The 22,391-nt window shown below is 40.5% G+C and overlaps 1 protein-coding gene across 1 annotated transcript; it reads right to left on the bottom strand.

Annotated features, from left to right (window-relative positions):
- Positions 1–12,524: 12,524 nt before the first annotated feature.
- NHLRC3 (NHL repeat containing 3) lies at positions 12,525–22,250 on the bottom strand. The gene is made up of 8 exons (XM_038132755.1): positions 21,865–22,250; positions 20,685–20,834; positions 19,638–19,785; positions 18,949–19,149; positions 17,682–17,773; positions 15,711–15,823; positions 14,985–15,225; positions 12,525–14,933 (listed from the first exon to the last, which is right to left on the bottom strand). Exons 1-7 carry the CDS (start codon positions 21,988–21,990, stop codon positions 14,997–14,999), a joined length of 1,059 nt encoding a protein of 352 aa, XP_037988683.1. The 5' UTR covers positions 21,991–22,250; the 3' UTR covers positions 12,525–14,933; positions 14,985–14,996.
- Positions 22,251–22,391: the final 141 nt, after the last annotated feature.

Here is a 22,391-nt window from a genome sequence, read left to right as displayed (position 1 = left end):
AAAAAAAACAACCCAAGGTGCAACATTCTTTTTAAACCAATGGGGAGAGACAGCAGGCAGCAATGGAACAGAGTTTAACTATGGTAAGTCAGTAAGCAAGCAAATAAATAAATAAATAACCATTACACATCATTTCATGGCATGATTATTGTCAGAGAGAACAGAACTTCTCTGGAGTTTCCTTCTTAGTCAACTGGGCTGGAATCCAGCAGGAGAACAAACTCAGAGGCAGCTTTCATTTAAAAGACAATTTGTTTATTAGCCAAGCAGAAAATCCCTTTAAAAAGAGAGAAATTCCTATGATTGTGCTGCAGTATTAATATTCAAATATTCTGCCAAAAACTTTGGGTATTTTGCATAAGATGAAACCATAATTCTGGATGGGACCTTGAGTGGGAGTGGGGCACGAGCTGACTTTCCCAGAAGTCCCAGGAGGCAGTTTGACTGGAGACACTTAAGATTCCTTCTGTGCCAGATTTATATATATATTTCTAATCTGGATTAAACTATTTGATGGGAATGTTTGCTCTCTGGCAGGGAGAGGGTGTGTGCAATGTTGAATTTGACTCATGTAATTCCTTTTCTGCTCATTTGGTGCTCATATTCCACCATTTTGGTAGAATAAGGTGCTGACTTCTGGTATGTTAGTACAGCTAAACAAATGTGGGGCAGAGGGTGGGGCTGAGCACTGGTCCCCAGCTCTTCTCTGCTGAATTTTTAGTTTGTTTAAGGGCTGACCAGACCACTCCAATGTTTTCCAAGAGAGAGCCCAGAAGGGCTTCTGGGGAGAGTCTTTTCTGAGCAACTCTTGCTAGAAGGCACCATGAGTGAACCTGACCCTCCATCATTGATGTATGTCCTCATGCCACACACTGATGTGAATAAAACATCCACTTACAGGTTCTCAAAGTTCAGAGTTGCAGAGCAACCCTAGATTATTTCATAAAAGGAAAACAAGGTGAAGCTCCCCAACCCTCTAAATCATAATTCTGTTGCTGAAGGGGCACCAACAGGGTGCCAGAGGACATCCAGAGAGAGGATGGGGTGGAAGTGCTACAAGAGGAACATGTCCTGGGCTGTGTGGATGTGAGACAGTCCATGTCATTCAGGGGTAGGGACCAAACCCTCTTTTTTTTTTATTTTCAATAGAGTGGACATAGTCTTTGCCATACAGTCTTTCAGCCTGAGATACTGTAGTTCAGACCCTCCTCCAGCTGTCCAGGTAAAAGAACAAAATTATTTTTTTCCCATGGAGAGCATTAGGCATGTGTAAATGAGGGCTATGACCAAAAGCTGCGCATCTCAGGTCAGCTTGCAGGTGGTATTGCAAGAAAAACAGCTAATAGATCTATTGGATCCTTGCCTTCACAATGTGGTGGATGAGACGTCTTATCTGGAAACTGTCCCACAGAGAAGCTTTCTATATTGTGACGTGTAACATTCACCCGAGCTGAGGGAGGGGTCAGTTTTGCAATGTTAATGGACCAAACTGTTTTCACCTTGAGTTCCATGCATGGTGCCACAGCATGGCAGAACCCCTAAAAATATGTACCTACACAAGCTGTTAGGATCTCCATTTAAAATTTGTTCCTTCCTTTGCTCCAGGCATGCTGTCAGTTACTGCATCTCAGCTGCTGGCTGGAAAATTCTAGCCAAAGGGAATCTTCTATAAATTGCTGAATTCAATCATAAAGTACTCATGTGACCATTTCATAGGATATTTTAACTGGAACAAACCCAGCAACAATAGTCATGTAGAGATGATGAGGCTTTAACTCTGCAGTGCCCTAACCTTTTACTGATGAGAAAGTGCCCAGAAGGATTTTCTTGGGAATTGATTTTCCTCTTTAATGTTGCTAATAAGAGACGTTGATAATAGAAATTAACCTAAGTATCTCTAAATAAAAATGGCATGCCTCTGCTGTGGTTGACTTGCAGGAAAATGGATAGAAACCCCTTTCTAGAGCTAAGGACTAAAAAAAAGAAGTACAGTATGCAAAATAATTATTATACTCCATCATTTTCACTGAAACAAAGCAGAACAACAAACACTTATGATAGCAGACTGAATCATAAAATGGCATTATGCCAAGGTGTATATCAGCTGGTCTTCTTACTTGTCTGTTGGCAAAATAAAGAGGATTAGGGGAATGACTCATCTGTTGATTGGAAAATCTACTTTAAAGTTGCAAAGAAATTCAAACAACATTTAATAAGCAATAACTCACTGAGCAAAAAGCTTCTGTTCACTTACAGCTGCACTCCCCGGCTATAAACTGTGGATGCTTTGGAGCAGCAGAACCATCCCAACTCTGATGTCAGTCCCTGATCACCAGCTTGTCTCTTCGAGTGTTTGCTCTGGTCCTAGTGAATGGGGTCATATTAGCAACAACAAAATATGTGATCTGTTTGCATAGGGGAAAATCTTGGTTTTGCTGTAGCTGTCAGTGACAATTTTATTCCTGGTTGGAGTGCAGTCAGTGTTTTAACCTTTCCTACGAGTTTCATCTCCTACTGTATAAAATCTGAGTTCCACCTACACCAAGCTAAGATTCATAATGCAACGGAAGTTGTGAGTTTAAAACTATTTGTGGCCACCAAAGCGATGCCTGAGCTGTTGTATAAAGGAAAAAACACTCTGTTCAAGCTCAGCCTTCAACACCCCCCCCTCATTCCCCGTTATCAGAGCAGCCAGCAACTCCCTGCCCTGTGGGCACTGGTGGGGGTTCCAAAAGGTGCAGCAGTTCTGGGTAAAGTCACCATTGCTGGGGAGGTCCTGGCAAACTGCCCGTCCCTCTTCTTATCTGCAGCCTGGGCTCATTCAGCCCGAGCTGCTGCTTTGTCTTCATCTCACAAAACCCCGGTGTCACCAGACACCTCAAGCTTCACTCTGCTCAGCAGCCTGGTGAGGATCTAGGTAACAGGTTTGTGTAAGTGCTATGTGGCTGTGCCTCCACTATGCATAACTGCCCTGTGTTGGTGTTTGGCAAGTGCCATCTGGTTTTCATTTTCTTTCACAGTGTAATTCATCACCTCCACCCCCACAGATTCACAGTGGAGCTGCCTTTCTGCTTTCAAGACAATTTCAGCTGCATGTGTTTTGATTTACTTTAGCTAAAACCCAGCAGACACTACCATCAAATCATTCTCCTTTAAATTAAAAGTTATTTGATTTGCAAATTTTAGCAAGATAAGACTACTCAAAAAATCTTAATTGATAAAGTAATAAGATGCTCGGAGTATGAAAGGACCAGCCATATAACAACTCTGCTCACCATAATCTAGGAAAATACTCTGGAGAAGCATCTTTAGCACATTAAAACTCATCAAGATATATAAGCAGTAAGAATAATAGTGAGCAGTGAGAAGAGGTGTAGAGATGAAAACATCTATTGTAGCTCAGTACAGGAAATTGTTTAATAGTTCTTGTTGTAACTCAAGTTACTATTTCTTTTAAAAAGATTGAAAGCATCTTCCATTACAAACTAATTTTTGAATCTTACACTTTGAGAGGGGAGACTGGCTTGTTCTATTTGTGGATCTGTGTACAGGCAAGGTCAGCTAAATAAAATTTAAAGCTAAGAAGGAGTAAAAGAGCTGATTACAGGAGTAAGAAAAACAAGTAACTGACAACCAAGAAGAATGTTTTGTTGTGCATTCTTGAGGCTTCTGGTGAACAGTTTTCTCCCCTCCACTTAGACACGTACCTTGTAAACGCCATTGGACATAGCTGTTAGGAAAACTGTAAAGAGAGAATAAGATCCAAAGCAGCAGCCCACCTCTGGTGACACAGATGATTTTCTTTCTCAGTAACACTGAAAGCCCACTTCACACTGTAATTTTATGTTCTCCTCAGCTATGTCTTAGGGATCACTGACATTGTGTGTCAAGGTATTGTCAATTGCAAACAGGTTTACCCGATCAAAGGCACACTGTCAGAAAACAATACTGTACGTGCACATATGCACATTTAATAGCTTGTTAAATCTACTAACTCAAGCAGGCAAAAGCCTAGGAAGTGTCAGAGTTAATGCCATCTGTGCAACTTTAAATCTGCCCTTTCCCTACAAGCATCATGGCTACAATCTTTGACGACATGATCACCAATTTATTTTCTCCCCAGGGGCCCTTGTCTCATTTAGTGTTCTCTCCTGGGTGGTCCTCCTCCAGCTTCCCGTTCCTTGGACATCTCCAGGCCCACTGCACAGCCATATATCCACATATTTTCCACAGGAATAACAAGTGGAAGTATCTCATGCAGAGGACATGACCTTTGCTTAATTTAAAGCCATATTTAGTAGGAAGGTGTTAGAGCTTCTGCCTGCTTTAAAATTCTTCTAAATAAGTGGAAAATATACTTTCATAGGAGTCACTGATTTAAGCCAAAGATAAAGAAATCCATTGACTGACTTCAGCCTGAATAGTTTAACTTCAGAGGTCAAAAGTAAACAAAAACAATGTCTAATAAAGGCGAATGTTGGAAGGTTTTGGCTGGGTGACATGACTTGCTTTATTGATCATTCAGCTTGTATTTTGATAAACCCACTGCAGTCCTGGGAGTTTCCTCAAGCGCCTTGTTGAAGAGGAGGAACAGGACAGAGGTTGGGGTCTGAGACTGGGCACTGCAGAAAAAAATGGGAGAAGTGTCCAGGGCTGGTTCTCTCCTCTCTTCCCTTCTATCCCCTCAGAGTGGTCAGTGGATGAGGGCATTGCTGCAAAGCACCCCTTAATGGGCACCTGGAGACATCTCCAGGCTGGAGCAGGAGTGGTCAGCTTCTCTGTTTCTTTTTTTCCCTCTCGCAGAGCAAGCAAGAAAGCAAAAAATAAGGGACCAACACAAGGCTTCAGGTTTGCTTTCAACTGCTTCAAAAACCAAGGCCAGGCAATTAAACCAACTGCAGCAGCTAAAATAGTCTTATCCCAGAATAGGAATGAAACAACCCAATCCCATTTGTCCCACAGTTTCTGGGTTGCCAGTATTGCTTCAATTTTACCATTCATCCCTCCCCCACTGCATCTGATTATCTATATAAAAGGCTAATAAATTCTCTGCTGAATTTCAAAAAGCGGCAGTATTTGCATTTTGAACACCCAGCCATGCAGGATTCAGCCCATTTAATTATTTTGCTTCAGAGGATGTACCTGGTTTTGTCAGTCACCCTCAGTGAGGAGACACGGGCTAGGGAGGGATGGGCAGTGGGATTATCAGTCACTTGGCCTGCTGGCGTTTATTTAAATGTTACCAATTGCCACTCCTGATTTGGAGTCTAATTTACACTTCAGATTCATGAATGCTATCCTAGGAATAGCTCTATCCTGGTGCTACCTCTTTAAATGTGTGCACCAGGAACCACATTCAATTTGACTAGGCTTGCATAAATCTTTGCCTAACAAAAAGGATACATTTCCAGCCTGTGTCATTGACTTGTACTCCCATGAAATGCCACTGTGTTCCACTTAATTTTTGAATGTTTTGTTTACTTGGATTCACCTCTATCCACATTGCAGTGAAATTCTTCCATGGGCTAAGAGATATCTTTATAATAAAACTTCTTAGAAGGTGCTCATAATTTCCTCTCTATTAATTTTCCCACTGCTTCATTTTCTGCAGTGTTCTTATGTCATGCCCTCTTGGCAACGTGCAGGCTTTTATCTCATGTATTGTGTAGTGCCAAGTGCTGTTTCTTTTCCTTCTGAAATTACACAGGGTTTGAGATTTTTAGATCAAGCTAAAATGTTTCTTCTCTGATAAAGATTTTGGGTCAAGTAGCTATTTTTCCTTTCTTATCCTAGCTAAAATTTCTCCCAAGCAGAAGAGTGAGAACTAAGGATGTAATAAAATCCATTCAAACTCATACACTGTAATTATTGCAGTGAGTTAGATTGGTACAATAGCATTCCTTGGGACACCTGAGCTGGTCTAATGGATCCCTCACACCAAACCAGACCTCCTTTTGAAAGGATGGAAGTTTCAGATTGTCTTACTGCATTATATATTGCTTTTCTTTAACACCAGCCCATTTCCTTGGGGAAGACCTCAAGGGCAAGGGCTGTCTCTGTACAGAGCAAGCACAGCAGAGAGCTACTGCTGATGCTGGGTGGCTTAGGCAGTTTCATTATAGAAGTATTTGCTACCAACCTCCTCTCCCAGCATGCCTTGGACCCAGACTAGATCAATAAAAATTAAATTAAAATAGCATACATATGTATGAATGTTAGATTATATATACTGCATCTGCTGCACACCTCTCCTGATAGATTATCTGTATACCTGAGTGTGTCTGTGTTTGTGTTAAGGATACATACAGTATGCAATCCGTACAATCTGAAATTTGTTACAGCATCTTGAGCAAGTTGAAATTTGCTGGGGAAGGTGATATCCTTTATTATACCTAGTGAGAAAGTTGACTAAAAAAAAAGGAAGGCCTTGCATATCCAAAGGCTTTTAAACTGCCAAAAATGCACTAACAAGAGATAATATTTCTCCTTGCAAAAGTTATGTCTGCAGATCATTATAGATTTTACATTGGGTGTGTGATTGCTTCCTGTGTTGGAGAAGGAAGGTGCTGCTCAGAGAGCAGCCATGGTGATTGAAGGGCCCTCTGGTTCCATGTGGGACAGGAAGGGCACAGGGAGAAGCAGATGGGACATACCAGACCTTACATGGCTGCTCTGCAGAACTGCATGGGTTTCACAGCACCTGGCAACCTTCTGGTGGACTCCTGGCGGCCAGCTCTGCTTTAGAGTTGGCCTCTCCTAGAGTGTTGGAAAATCCTGCCTTTTTAGGTAGGCTGTGCCTTTCTTTGCAATGCTTGGTTTAAAAAAAAAAAAAGAGACTTTTTAAACATAAGCCCCTCCAGTGCTGTCAGGTCTTCCTGGTGTGCAACCCATCCTCCTCTCCTGTGCATTGCTGGGGAGTTGTGTGCAGCGAAGAAGACTTGTGCACTGCCAAAACCTGTGTGAGCATGGAGAAATTGTGACTGGAAAGCAGCAGGCCAGAGAGAAAGTAAGCACATGGTGGGAGCTGTCTGTGGCAGCCCTTTGCAGCTGGGTGAGCTCTGGAATTAGATCTTCATGGGTCAGACAATCAGATTTAACTGTAAAGAAAATAGTAAATTCAATCTATTAATAATAATAGTTTAATTCATAAAAGATGTTTGGTAAATATTTTTGTGGCCTGTATTTCCTCCTGACATAACTGTCTATGAGAAAGAAGAACATCTATGACAAGGGCATTGGGCAAAATGAAAATTGGGAGCTGTCTGCTGCACCATGCATCCCTGTTAGAACACTGGCAAGCATTTTCAAATCAATTGCAAGGTACCACCTCTAAAGTCATCCCAAAAATTTTTAACTCCTTCAGCTTATTGTCATAAATATGTTCAGCTTATTGTCTTAAATATGATTCAAACTTTCTTTCTGTTTTCATCTGGTAGCATCATCCATCACATAGCCTTGTTAAGGCAACAGCTTGGATGCAAATCATGGCAATCCTTACTTATAATTAAATCTCCTGCTCTTATAACAATTTTCTAGTTTTCATTACTAAAAGCTCTGAAATTAGACTGGGAATTAAGTAAGATGAGGCAAGCCTTATTACAGAGCTAATGTGGACTCTGCTAGGGAGCATCTCTCCCGTGGACTCTGCTAGGGAGCATCTCTCCCGTCTCCTTCCCCCCGACATCCAGGTCTCCTCCTTAATTAATTAAAAACTTTTTTCCACTTTAAGATTTATACACACATTTGTGTATTTATACAGCAACACAAGCCTCTAGTATGATTCCTTTCTCTTTTACAGCATCCCTGTAGAGACAATTATGGATATTTGCTTGCAGACCAGTCACCCACTGCCACGAACATTGCAGTAGGAGGCTGCATTTGGAAGCCAAGAGTCATCTTCTGCCTGCTTGTTCCAGCTACACCAATGCACATGAGATAAACCAGCACAACCATCAGCATTGTGTCTTGGCTGGAAATCATTAAAATATTTAAAGAGAACCTTCATTTGAATGCCAACATTTTTCAAGGGCTCCAATCTTTCAACAAAAATTAGTTTGTGCTATCTTGTGTTTGTGTTAGACCATGGGAGATGATGTGTTACCAAAAAAATTATTTTTTTTATATTTTAGTACCTGATGCAGAGATTATGGTGCTTTTCATCTATGGGACGATGGACAGGTGGCACAGGCAGCCAGAGCATGACCCTTGGGAGGAACATCAAAGGTGATCAGATTGAAATTGGGGCAACTATGATCCCTTTGCTGAAACTTTTGATTGTCAGTAAGACAAAGTAACTGTCTTTGTGACTGTGTGTCCTATTCATGAAGTACCTTCACCACTAAAAGCTTAGATACTTGCAAAGCCTTATCTTCCTTTCAAGCTAACTTCTCCTGCATGACAGATACCACATGTCTCTGCCCATCTGTATCCTCCAGCCCACTGTGGCACTCCAGCCGTCTGTACATCCTCACTGAGCTCTGAAGCCAAACCAGTTCACAGCAGCAGCTATAGGGGAAAGGCAAGTTCATGCAGAGGCCTTAGGGGATGAAATGCTGACAATACCCCACACAGAAGCTGCATACAGCCAAGGGTTTTTAACAGACTTTTCTTCCCCTGCTCTACTATTTCTATTTCTGCTTTGGCTTTCCTGAGATTAGAAGGGAGAGGCAGAATTGCCTGTACTGTTCCAAATGAGCATGCACCAGGAATTCACATAACTGCATTGCAAAGCTTTCTGTTTGATCAGCTGGTACTTTCTTAGTACTGTTCTTATTCTCTTTGTTTCCTGACTGCTGTTGAGTTTGGAAGCTGATATTTTCATAGAATCATCTTTTATGAGCTGGAATAATTTCCTGAATGGCAGTATATATTAAAGCTATCACAATGTGTAAAATTTGGCTTCTTTTTACTAATTGTACCTGATTTTATGTTTATCGGTGTTATACTTTTGCTATTTTATTGCCCATTCAATCTCATGATCTTGTGCAACTCTTTGCAGCTCTTGTCTTTACTCTCAAGCCCAAGTTGTTTATTATTGTTAGTAAATTCTGTCCCCGACTCTCCAAATCAATTTCCAGAACACTTATCAATAGATTGACCAGCACAGAACAAGTTTTTAACTTCGTTTATAATATTTTAATTAGTCTTCCACAATTAGCCCTTCTTTTTCCTTTCACACAGTTGGACACTTGGCATGAGATGTTGCTAAAAGCCCTATAAAGATTTAAGCAAACTTTATTAGCCAGATCATCCTGACATACATGCTTAGAGATTCTTCCAAAGATTTGTAAGAGATTTCATGGTTCTATATCCAATACAATACTCTTTCATTATTGTTTATGTCAATTGGCAAGGTACAGTCATCAATTCTTTTGAACCTCTACAGAAATCTCACGCACAGGTGTGCTGGTTTTTTTTTTTGTTTGTTTGTTTTGTTTGTGTGTGTGGTGGATTTTTTCTTTCTTTGAACCATATTTGCCATTTTTTCCTCTCATGTGATACTAATGCAGTTCTAAGCACAAGTTAGTATTTCAGAAATCTCCTGAAAATACTTAATGACCTTAATGAACTGACCACCTGCTAGTAACTTATCAGATTGTTTCAATTAGACATTTACTGACACTTAAATTCAGCCAGATCTTCTGATTAAGACTGTCAAAAAATGTTAACAGCATGAAAGTTTTGCTAAGCACTTCAACAGCAAAGAGTGATAAAAAACTCTGTATCCATTCTGGTCTATTCTTACACCTTCACACCTTGACCACGTAGTCACCCAAATTCTCTGACAATTGTCAGAGACAGTACTGTACTGAGAGGAAGTAGCAGGAGTAAATTCAGCCTCATCAAATCATGTGGGGAATAGCATTACTCCTGTATAGCACTCAGATAGGTTTAGTGCTGGCAATCTAATATCCAGACTTCCTGTAGCACAGTAAACATTCTGCATTTGTTTGTTTTTATTAAAAAGTGCTACAAAACCATTTTGAGATTAAAGTCTTATCAGTTTTCCATTGCAAGTCAAGTTTTCCGATCTATACAGTTTAGATAAGGAGCAGAAAAAGAGATGACTCAGTCATCATCTGTAAATGATTCCATGGGTGATAAGAAAAAAAAAAAAGCCACATTAAATCTCTAAGCTACCTGGAAACAGAACACAGGGTGTTGAAGACAAATTAATGCAGATTAAATATAAAATTTCCCCTTCATAATGTTTATTAACTGCTAGGAAGAATTTAAGCATACAGACTTTCAAGAGATTAAAGAGATTTCTCAAGTCTTAATTTGTTTGTAAGAGATCCCTCCACAGCCGAGACTGAATTACCAGGCTTATTTCTGTTGTAACTGGGCAGTATTTTTCACCTCTGTTTTGCAGATCCAGTTACACAATTCCATGTGGTTTCCTCAGACTTGAAACATGTGATACTATGATAAAGAATGTGTATTCACTATCTCATTTGTATCAGCGTTACTTTGTCTTTAATGCGGTAACAAATCATTCTGTGCACATCAATTCATAGGCTCCTACTTAAAAATTTCATATAAGCAACATGAATTTAATGTTTTATGAACACTGAAAGACTGAATGATTCAACTGTATTGAATCATTTACCTGAAGAAAAGCCTGTGTTCTAACCCTTTTATGGCAACTACTGGAAAATAAAATTTCTGCACTTGCAATCTCCCAAAGGAGTAGAATAAAATAGTAATACAGAACTGAGCAAGATTTTTTTAAACAAAGGCTGAGAAAGGAGGGGTAGAATAAAATTGGTGAATGAGATTAAGTAAATTTAGCTCTAATCTCACTCAGGGTCACCTCTGTAGGGAAACATACTGGCATCGCTCTCTTGGTATAATTATTCTGCTACAGTTCAACTGTTATAAATAACTCTGTTTCCAAAGCAACATATCACTATTAATTCAATTGAAACCAAGGATGTAAGGACTACAAGAATCAATTCACAATATCCAGTTGTCTCTGGACACTGAATTACTGATTTCTTTTCCCTAGGAAAACCACGGAAATAAAAGACGGACATAAATCCAGTAATAATAGGGCAAAATTACTATGATTCTATGATCAGCTTATGCTTAAAGCAGTCTATTTTGAAAAGAGAAAGGAAGTCTGGAGCAATTCATTATCTTTGTTGACTTACTGAAAACGTTCAGGAAGCACCAGCTGTTAGGTCTGTCCTCACACGGAGTCCCCCAGCATAAGCAAGGGTTTGGTGCCCTCTTACGTTGGGTACAGGCAATTTGAGTGACTGCAAACACACTTCTGGCTGATGGATCGCTTGAGAAGGTTTCTCGGGATACAAATTGGTAAGAAAGTAAGTGCTAACTGAGATAAGTGACTACTGAATGCTTCAAAAAGGTTAATAACCTCTGTAAGGCAGAGAACTTGCCCACAGAGGCAGTGAACTCCCAGCAACGAACAGACCCACGAACATACTTTTGTACCCTCTCCTTCAGCTTTTATTGAGGTGCTCAGCCTCACTGTCCTGATCTTGCATAGCACAAACCTGACTCAGGCTTTTTCTGTTTTGGCCAAATATTGTTAATAAATTTCTGTGAGAACACACACACAAAAGACTGTTGAGCATCACAAAACAATCATGAATAATGGGGTACTGTCACAGGTTCTCCAATCAAATTGTGGATGCCCCATCTCTGGAAGTGCTCAAGGTGTGGTCGGATGATCTGAGCAACCTGATCTAGTGCAAAGTTCCCTGCCTGCGGCAGAGGGATTGGAATCAGATGACCTTGAAGGTCTTTTTCAGCCTAATCATTCTATGATTCTGTGCTATGTGATCTGCTCTTTACCTCCTGGAAACACATCCAGTTAACAACCTGGGTACTTACCCAAAAAAAAAAAAAAAAAAAAAAAAAAGGCCTGCAAATATTAAAATAGAGGGTATTTCTATTTCCATTAGGTGAATACTCCAGTGATTACTGTTCCCACCTAAAAGCTGGCACTGATTACCTAAAATTAGATTTCTGGACAGTTTTAGCAATCACCTTAGGCTCCTCTCTTATCTAGTTAACACTGCAGCATGTTATTTTTTTTCTTGTTCAAGTATTTCTAATCCATAGGGAATCTTTCTTGGTCTTCTAAAAACTAGACAGACTGCTCAGTAAATCCTTTCTGAAAATAAAACCTGATTTGGTATAAGAAGTATTTTGTTAGTTTCTTTTTAATTTCCCCATTAGCATCATAAGGGTATACAGTTTAAATGCTTTTTTTTTTAAACTTCGCACTTATGTAACTCATCATTCCATTTTACTAATTACTCAGAGGGAAATATATGAGAGATGTTTAGGCCTCTGTGTTGATACATAAATTAGAATGCAAAAGAGATTGGCCACAGAAACAGTGATGTATAAAGATAACATGGAATTTTAGATTACATTTAAATGTTGGTATCAGAAATTTCTAAATACCTTATTTAAGTGCTGAGGGCCCTGTATTTAGAAGAGTAATCCATTACAATGGAGTGTACTTAGTACGGAAAAAAAACACCCAAGAGTTTAATAATGCGAAACTCTCAATTTATTTTATCAAATTCTCCTGCTATGCATTTCTTCAGAAATCGGTTTCAAGGCGATACATAAGAAAACATTCAGAGAATTGGCAAGTTAGTGCACAAAATCATTTTCTCAGTCTAATCATACACACAGAGATAAAACAGAGTCTAAGCATCTCATAATTATTAATACAATAAGCATCCCTTGACCCTTTTTATCATAGATACCCAAATGCCTAGTGGCAAGGCACATTTTGGCACCTTGGCCTATTTCAGTAAAGCCACACAAAACTGGATGGATGCTCCCCATTTCTTGGAGCCAAAAGCTCATGAAAAAGAACTGAGAGCAGATCCATGCAGCAAGCAGAAACTTGTACAAGTAAGTTATTTGTCAACATCCAAAAGTGCACTACATTGCTTTACTGAACACAAAAACATGTTCCCAGAGAGCTTGGAGTTCTATTTTCAAACGGATGTGACAAAGGAAAAATAAATAAGGAGAGGATGTAGTGAAGAAAGATGGGTATGCCTGGACCCCCTACACACCAAGATATGCTCAAATCATGATCTTATAGTAAAATTTTATAAAATAAACCCACCTTGTGTAGACAAGAAATAGCTAAATTGCACATAGAGCAGAGATCCCTGAGCTAGTCAAAAACTAGTTAGAAAAGCCACACAACACACCGTGTGGACATATTCACATAAGTCTAGAAGAAGTACTGCTACCTTTTCAGCAAATAAATATTGCTTACTAGCTCCCATTCAAGACCACATGAGTGATGGACTGTATTTGCTAGTGTATAACCTTGAAGTTCTGCTTCTAAGGCTTGAGTGAGGGTAGCCCCAGGTGGGATCTGGTCTTATTGTTGTGGATGCAGCCACCAACAAAGCTTTCACATTTAGTGCATTAATCTCAAATAGTGCTGAAATGAGGCAGTCAGGCTCCATAGCTGAGTTACTTTTCAGAGAAACTATGAATCTGACTTTTCTGAACAGCTTTTCCATCTGCTGACTCACAAGTTTGTGATCATAGGTTGAAACCTACCAAATTAGGTAGCATTTGTTTTTGACAACATTCACTGAAGTAGGTATTTCCCATCAGTACAATTCCACTTCCCATATTCCCTTTCTAAGAAAGTAGAGAAAAACGACCTCTCTTAGCTGGTAATTAGCATTAAAATAATCCACACAGTAGAATAAATATGTGGAAACAGCAAAAATCCTCTCATATTTTTCCAAGAGCTAGAAAATACGGAATGTGGATCCACAGTTTTACCATGGTAATCAGTTATCCACGGTCTCATTTCTGCCACACCATCTTCCCCATCCCATTTTTCCCATACCTGGTTCTCTCTATGCTATAAAGTGAACTTAAAATCTTGTAGCAACATGCAAAGAAAGGAGAACCACTTCGTTCTGGGAATGGAGAGGCAGGATTTTTTAGGACAGAGCTTAGAGACATCTGCTATAATATAGTGTAAGAAACTTAAAACTACACATTAATGAAGCTGATGAAGTCTGAGTTCTGGAAATAAATTAAAACAGATGCTTTGCTGTTAACTGACAGAGTTTCAATTAAATCAGAAGAAAATCATATGTCTCCCAGTCCCTACTGCTGATTAAGACTTTCCTAGCAAATGGCAATTTGTTTTTCTTGGGGAACTTACATGATTTGAACCTCAATATGTTCCACTATGAAATCTTATGGAACTGAAAACTCATGCTGATATAAATCAAATAAGGTTAAGAACTAATTTAGTTAAGAATCAGTACTTGGCTGCTGTGCAGATACTTTCAATTTAGTTTGAAGTGTCTAATATCAATTTAGCTCAAGCTTATTACAGACTTTATGGCTTTAGCTAGAGTTGAAAACAGATTTCAATACTTATGTCATTAACCACCTAAGGCAGATGCCAGTACTGACACCAATATCCAGCAGCATCTAATTTAACATTGTGACACAACCTTATATTCTCTGTTGGACAGTAGTAGCACAACCATTCAGAAAACAAAGGGAAGAAACATTGAAATGAAGTGCTCTTCTCTCAGGAAATAATTTATAAAATTTCTTTCAGACATTTCTGACCATTTAACAACACAGACAGGCTAAGCAGAGCCCCAGGTTGACTCTATACATTTAAGATGAACAGTTGTGTTTGTAAAGTTTTATATAACAAAATAAAAATGCTTATCATTTTACAATTGGAACAAAAGTAAAAGCCACCATATCATTACTTAAACAAGTAACAGCTCAACACCAAGTATTTCTCCAGAACTCCAGAACAGCTAGGACAGAGTCTTAGTTCTACAGGTCTGGGAGCACTTGTGCAGTTCTGTGCTTGTCTAAGGATACACAATCCATAAAGAACTCAAGGAACTGTGGTTATAGCACATTTATGTGCACATTTATATGGCACAAGCTGTGTGACTTAAATGTCACACAGCTTGTGCCATAGCAGTTATGGGAAGCCATCAGCTTAAGGGGACATATTTTTGTACTTGCTGGGCTCCAATCTCTGCAACATAGACTGCTCCACTCCTCATGTCTACATCCACAAGGTGTGGTTTGGTTTCATCAGCCAGCTGGACACTGTGGACTATGGCACAGTCCCCAATGGAGCCGACTGGAGGTGCTGCCAAGATTGCCAACCGGTTGATATTCATCTGAGCTACAATCAGGTATTTGTAATCGGCCGTAAACCTGGGAAAGATAAACATATTTTTGAGCTATGAATTTCATATAGCATCTAATTTTAACACAAACAAAACTTCTTTAACAATTACAGTTTTGAAGGCTATGACCAAAACAAAATGCAATGTAACATTGGGAATTAAGTTGTAAGCCTTGCTCTTCATATGGCTGCTCACTGAGACACATTATGCTACAGAAAACTTCTTCAAGAAAATCTTTCTTTCTGTAAAAGCTGCAACAGACTGAGATTAATAACAAAACAACTTCAAAGTGAAGCTCCCAATCCGGCACTCAAGTCTTCAGAGCTTGCTATAAAGCCAGGATTTCCCCGTCAAGATGCAACTGTGCAGATCTTTGCATATGTTAGGACACCCAGTACCTTATTTCACTGGTTAACTCCTTGTCAGCAGGCATTAAATATAAACATTTTAATTCACCAGTAAGAGTATACCTTATTTATGTAATTGCATGCTCCTAGAACTATTCAACAATACCTGACAGAGTAGGGTCCATCTTCTGAAAAACAGCCATTCCAAGACCCAAGCCATTCTCCTGTGACTTTATCAAAAACTTGGATTCTCTTGTTGTCTCTGTCTGCAACCCATACCTATCAAAAAGAAAAATCATGGCTGTCAACAAAAAGAACAAATTAAATGCATTTTTTTCTTACAAGAGCAAAGTTCCCTGTAGTAAAAATGGTAGACTGTACCCTGGAAGAATGTATACAAAACTAAATCAATAGATCTGATTGCCAGATATAAACCAAAACTGACCTGTAGTTAACATACACAAATTATATTATACTATCTTAACAGAGAAATCAGTACCTTCTCTTCTTTTTTTGTGGCTATATGATATATTTGGTAGGATTTTTATCTCCACAATGAGGACATATTTCCACCTATTAAATTCTGAAGATCTGTTTAAAGGTCTGTCACCTGCATTTTTTTCCCAATGGCAATCTCATTTCAGGATCATGATCTGCAAATACTCCTGACATGCCTAATACTACAAATATTTAGGCGTTTAAACACTTAAAGCATGTTTAGCTGGTTTTGTCTAACCAGTTTTGTCTTTGTCCCACCCTGTGTTAACTGGGTTCACAAACACTGCAAGCTAACAATACCATTAGACAGTTCCAATGAAGGCATTTTTTGTACAACAATCATTGAAGCTGTTGACAAGTCATCAGTCTGGTAAGTAAACTTCATGATTTTTCTGGGGTATCACCAAAAAGGGAGCAATAAACATAACCTTAGAGCTTTCATCACTGTTTTTAAATGAAGCACTATTAAAGCATTATCTCAGATTTCTTATGAATTAACAATTAATTCTCAACCTAAACTGATGATCAACACTATGTTGGCAGTAAATTCATAGCTCATCCCAGTCACTGTCTTTGAATGAATAAACTCATGGTTATCCTGCAGCACAAAGTGACCATGCTCCTCCTGTTTTTTCTGCCACTCTGCCAGTTTTGGCAGAGAATTGATTTTTATATACACTTCTTATTCTGATTCAGACAGCATCAGCAGAATTAGCTTCAACCAGTGGTGTTTTAGTGAAACAATCTTATTTTCCCTGAAACAGATTAAGAAGCAACTGCATAATTTCTCTCTAGGACCAGCAGACCAAAAGCCAGACTACAATTAACACCTGGCAGAAGCAGACTCTTGGAATGCCTTGAGCTGCATGTAAAAGAGAGTAATGTCCACAACCTAGCTAGAGCTTCACTATTACCTAAAGCTTATTTGCAATTTCCAAATATGAAATTAAAGCCCCTTGAAGTGTAGCGACTGAGGGTAACGGATCACCACTTTGTCATCTAGCAGGATTGTCTTTAATAAACACACTTAAGTATTTCTATGTTTCTTCTGTGAACAAGTTTAGCATCAACTTTAGGATCAACTAGCCAGCCAGCAGGAGAGAGAAAGTAACCACGAAAAACCAAAAAGAGCAGAGCCGATGTTTCTAGTTCTTATCATTCATCCCACACATTCACAGCCCAGTTTTCTGGGTTTTACATCAAAGCACAGATATTTATGGTTGGACTCGATCCTTTGGTATGCACTTTCCCATGGGAGAAGAGCTGTTAATCAAGGTCAGGATGGCCTGAGCAGGCTGCTGCTTCTACATGAAGAAACAGAAGTACTTTTATTTATTACAGAACATGATTCTCCTGAAGTCTCACAATGGCAACCTGTTACAAACTGCAGGAGGAACACTCTGTTGTTGCATGGACAATGACTGTGTAAGTGGTCAGGATCCTGCTGTTAACATTGGAATCAGTTGCTTCCATAGAACCTGCACTATGAAACTTCAACTCAGGACTACCACACTGAAAACCCCATAACGTGACACAGACCACAACAGTTTAAACAAAAAAGAAATGTGTTTTGCTTTGTTCAAATACATATAAACAAGTCTGTTGAAAGATGAAATAAAAAAATTCCTCAATTCTTTACCCGTCCATAAGCATCCACTGTTACACTGTGAGGAATCTTGAACTGACCAATGCCGCTCCCATTTGTTCCAGTCAGCCATATCTCTTTGTAGTCTGAACAGTGAGCACCATGAAAAATAAAAGTAAAAAAATCCCAGTGAGAAAACAACAAACAAACAAGCTTTTAAGTCATCCTCTTGCAAAGTTACTTTGGGTAGTTTGTAAAAGGTGAGATTTCTAAACTGTTTAAACACAGTACTCCCAAGATAAATCTGAGAGGAAACATGACTACTACAGTGACATCTGGATTGTTATTAGTGGTTTCATGATTATGGTTACAAAAATGTAGCCAGTAATACACAAGAGCCATAATCCAAGGTTCTGTTAAACACCGAGTTAAAAAAAATACAAAAAGGAAAAAAACTAAGTTGGCCAATTATGCTATTCATTTATTTCCTAAATTGATTTATTTCCTAAATTTTTAACACTTGTTACCCTAAAGTATTCACTTTTAACAATTTACCATTTTGCAAACTAGGTATTAGGAAAGTATCTGCTTTTTGATAGGAAAATGGAGAAACAGTAGATCCTCCACTTATTCCACCTGTGGATACGTGCAGACTCTTTAGTCACTGCCCTAACTGAGGAGTATGAGCGAGCTAATTAGAATCACAGATCAATTTAAGTATTAAAGTCCTCCAGACACTGCCTGGTCCAACCTGCTCCTCAAAGCAGGACTAGCCTTAATAAAAAATCCAAGTCTTAAGTTAGATCAAGTTGCCCATAACTCATCAGCTTTTGAGCATCTACAGGAATGGAGAGTGCAAACCATCTTTGGACCACCCGGTCATACATTGTGTGACCACCCTTATTCTGAATGTTTTCTAACAAAAATCAAACTGAAATTCACCCCTCTTGAATATTTTGCTCTGTGTTCCTCATTCTTCACTGTATATCTAAAAAAAATACGTGCCTCTGTCTTCTCTAAAGCCTCCTTTTACTGACTTAAGACAACAGTAAGAATCTCCCTTAGTTTTCTTTCTTGGACACTGAATGTCTTGGGGTAACCAGGACACTGAACAAAGTCACCCTCTCAACATTCTCTCATGAATGACTAGGAGATTTCTCCTGAAGTAGCAAGCAGTAAAACAGGTCCTGATTCAGTAAGATCTTCAAACTAAAGTTAAATGACAGTTCTGGCTAGTACTTGCCTAAAAACATTCCCAAGCCATGTTATTTAAAATCCAGTTTTCAGTGCTCAACTACTGCAAGAGTTCCTTTTTCCATACCATCTGATAGTTTGAGCAATCTGTTGTTCATTCCTCCGTCTCCATCAACAACATAGATTTCTCCAGTTTCATCCACAAAGATATCTGCTGGTTGATCAAATTGCAGGGGAATCAAACTTGAACCAGCATTACCAGGTGTGCCCAAGACCTGCATAAGTTTACCCAAAGGGCTATACTGTTTCACTGTGTGTCCATATTTCCCTGAATCAAGGAAAAAAGAAAGTGCAAAAACATCTTAACAAAACAAAATGTAAGTATTAAAACTGACTGCAAAGATTGAAGATCTGATACTCAAAAGTAAGTGATATTAATACATCTAACAAGACAAAGTTCTATAATGAGATTATGACAGAGGGTTAGTAAATCCACAGGCTGTGACACTATTCATCCATTGTATTAGGATCACTAAACCTAGGTCTAGCCAGGCTAAACTTAGGTCAATCAGGCTTTTTCCCCCTGATACTTCTGGGTCGTAGGGAGGAGTGCTGATCAAGCTCAGCAGCTGTAAGCAGACACACAGCACAACTCATGAAACTTCAGAATATTTTGTGCAGCACATGAGAAGTTTGTTCATGGCAAGTAAAGCACAAATCTATCTCAGAATTGCTTGAGAGACATTAGTGAGTTGCTTAAAGCAATATTATATTTTCTTCCCCACTGAATATTTCTCATATCACCACCATGCATACCTGTTCCAACATCTGTGATCCATACAGAACTTCCTGTTTCAGTGTTCCATACAAAGATACCATGAGGCATTTCGACTGTATCATTCCAGGAGTGAAGAAAATAGCCTTCTTCCGAGAATACAAGTACCTTTGGCACATTGTCTCCCCGCTGAAAAGGTATAAAAAGTTCTAAAAAACCCATATTAAATAAGTTATCTTATAGTTTAAAATTCCACTTTGTGAAGCTTTTGCAATGTTTCATGAATTGAAAGAATCTCCTGACATGACTGTCTGCTGAAACTCTTTTTCCAGCTAGAAAAGGAAAAAGAGATAAGGGTGTGAATTTAGTATGAAAAAACTTCTAGTCAGTCTAGACTGTCACCTTACATCACACAGAGTCCAGCTTTCAGAGCAGTCAAATGCCTGCAGCTATCCTGGTCTTCACCTTGAATTGTGATTTTGTGTTCCTGCTGAAAAGTGTGCCCAATGTAATGGGCATGAGAAACTGCAACAGTGCTTATTAGCTGCATGGCACTCAAGTACTCATCCAGTGCTTTACACGACATTCCCACCACATCCCATGGAGAGAATGTCTTAACCATGGCATAGAGATGGACATATTAACACATGGACCTGGGCAGAGGAAATAATTTAACTCAAATTACTCTAGTTGATTGAAAGAGCTGTGTGGTTTTGATTTCATGAGACAAAGCCTCAAAGAATGGAAGATTCAGTTGCCCCAGAATCACATTTTATCTTACAGCTGAAGGAACAAGCTGCTGTAACTCAGTTAAGTTGGATCATGCATTCATACCACAGAAATGTAACGCTTTTTAAAAAAAACCACAAGCAAATGTTGTGCTAGAACTGCTTTCAAAAATAGATATAGCAGAGACATCTCTGTTTATATTTTCTCTAATGAATAATGATACAATCATTATTCATACATTTATAAACATGTAAATATATGTAAATAAACACACACATATATATCCTAATCTTAACCAGATGCTTTAAAGGCAAAGACCACAAAAACAACACAGAGAGAAATATGGTACTCCCACTCACTTGTCCTACATAGACCAAACCATGGAGAGAGTCAACAGCAACACAAAATGTTTGGCCAGTGAAGTGTTCTGGAGTTTTAGGCCAGCCTATGTCCAGCTTGTACATCTGTTGCTCTCCCTTCCAAGGAGAGAAGTACTCTGCTTTTAAAACCTGAGAATACAAAATAAATATATAGTAGTTAAATTCCATGAGGATGGGATCAAAGGAAACAGCAGCTGTAAGCAACTATGTGCTGAAGCATCATAAATTCATTTACTCAATTTAATTACAAAACAGATAAATAGAAGAAGGCTTGCAGCCAGGGGTTTGGACTGCAAGTGGGAAAGCTTCAACAATCTGAAAACTAGCTTTTTTTCTGAGTCCTTTGGGACTTGGATTCCTTGAATTGGGGAACTCTGGAATTAGAAGGCAAAACACACACCCTGAAATTTCTTACACCAGAGCTGCTGTTAATATCTGTAAATCACTCTCCAAAATGAGAAAAATAGTACAGAAGGTTCCAAATGCACCAGATTCAGTAGCTACTTCAAGATGTGAAAATAAGAAAAAGAAAAAAATATAGGTCAAGAATGAAAACTACACTTTGGAAATAAAGAAGTGTAAAATGCCAGGAACAGTCAGATTTGGGTCAATACATTTTAAACAATAACGGAAAAAAATAATCGTCCATCTTCTTGTTCTATTTTTCCAGCAGAAGAGGGGAAGCTAAGCATTGAAACAGAGAACTCAGCACAGAGCTAACAAGTAACGCGGGAGACCCTGAAGGCCCACGGCCACCTGACACTTTTGTTCCTCGCCCTGCGGGGACCAGGGGACACACTGATGACACAGAGCTGCGGACAGACAGGCCGGGCTATCACGAAGGAAAACCGCGAGCAATCAGGCAGAGAACACCTGCCAGTATCAAGCGGGAAGTCAGTCACCCATAAACGCCCTTCTCCTCGCTGGGGCGCAGCACGCCGCCTGGAACCCCCTGGAACCAGAGAACCAGGGGTTTTCCTGCCCCGCGCAGGCACTACCTCGGCGATGCTGCGAAGCCGCCAGCGCCGCAGCCTCCGCCCGGAACCCACAAGCCACAGGCGGCGCCGGAGGAACCGAGAGCGAACGGGTCCCGGGGCGCCGCCCGCACCCCCCGCCCCGCCGGTATCCCCCTCCCCGCCGCCCCGGGCGCGCCCCTCCCAGCAGCCCCGCCGCGCCCTCCCCGCTGTCCGCTCCAACCGAAGGCCCCGGCACGAAGCCCCAAGCGGCCGCCGCGCACCTGGGAGCCGCCGAGCAGGGCCAGCAGCGCTAGCAGCGTCCCGGCCATGGCAGCCCCGGCCCCGCTGCCGCTCCCTCCTCCCGAGGGCCGGGCCGGTTGCCATGGCAGCCACGTGGCCACCGCCCCCCGACATCGCCCCGGTGGCCGCTGCTCCCCGCGCCGTGCCGGGCCCGGGACCGGGGGCGGCGGCGCTGGGGGGGGGGCGCGGGGCGGGCGCGGGGATGCCCCAGGGCAGCGCTCAGCGCTCCGGAGCGGCGCCGGGAGCTGGGCGAGGGGCGAGTCCGCCCCGACTTGCCGCAACTCCTGCAGGCATCGCTGTCGCCGCCCAGCGTGGAGAAGGGCCTTCGCTCCGCGCTGTGATGCCATAGGGGCGCGACGGCAGGGAGGCGGGACCGGCGGAGGGGGTGCGCTGTCTGTGGGTTCACGCCGCACCCGGGCCGCCTTCCTCA

Source organism: Motacilla alba, chromosome 1 (genome assembly GCF_015832195.1).
Source record: "Motacilla alba alba isolate MOTALB_02 chromosome 1, Motacilla_alba_V1.0_pri, whole genome shotgun sequence".
Classification (NCBI taxonomy): Eukaryota; Metazoa; Chordata; class Aves; order Passeriformes; family Motacillidae; genus Motacilla; species Motacilla alba.
This window is presented reverse-complemented; position numbering and strand designations above follow the sequence as displayed.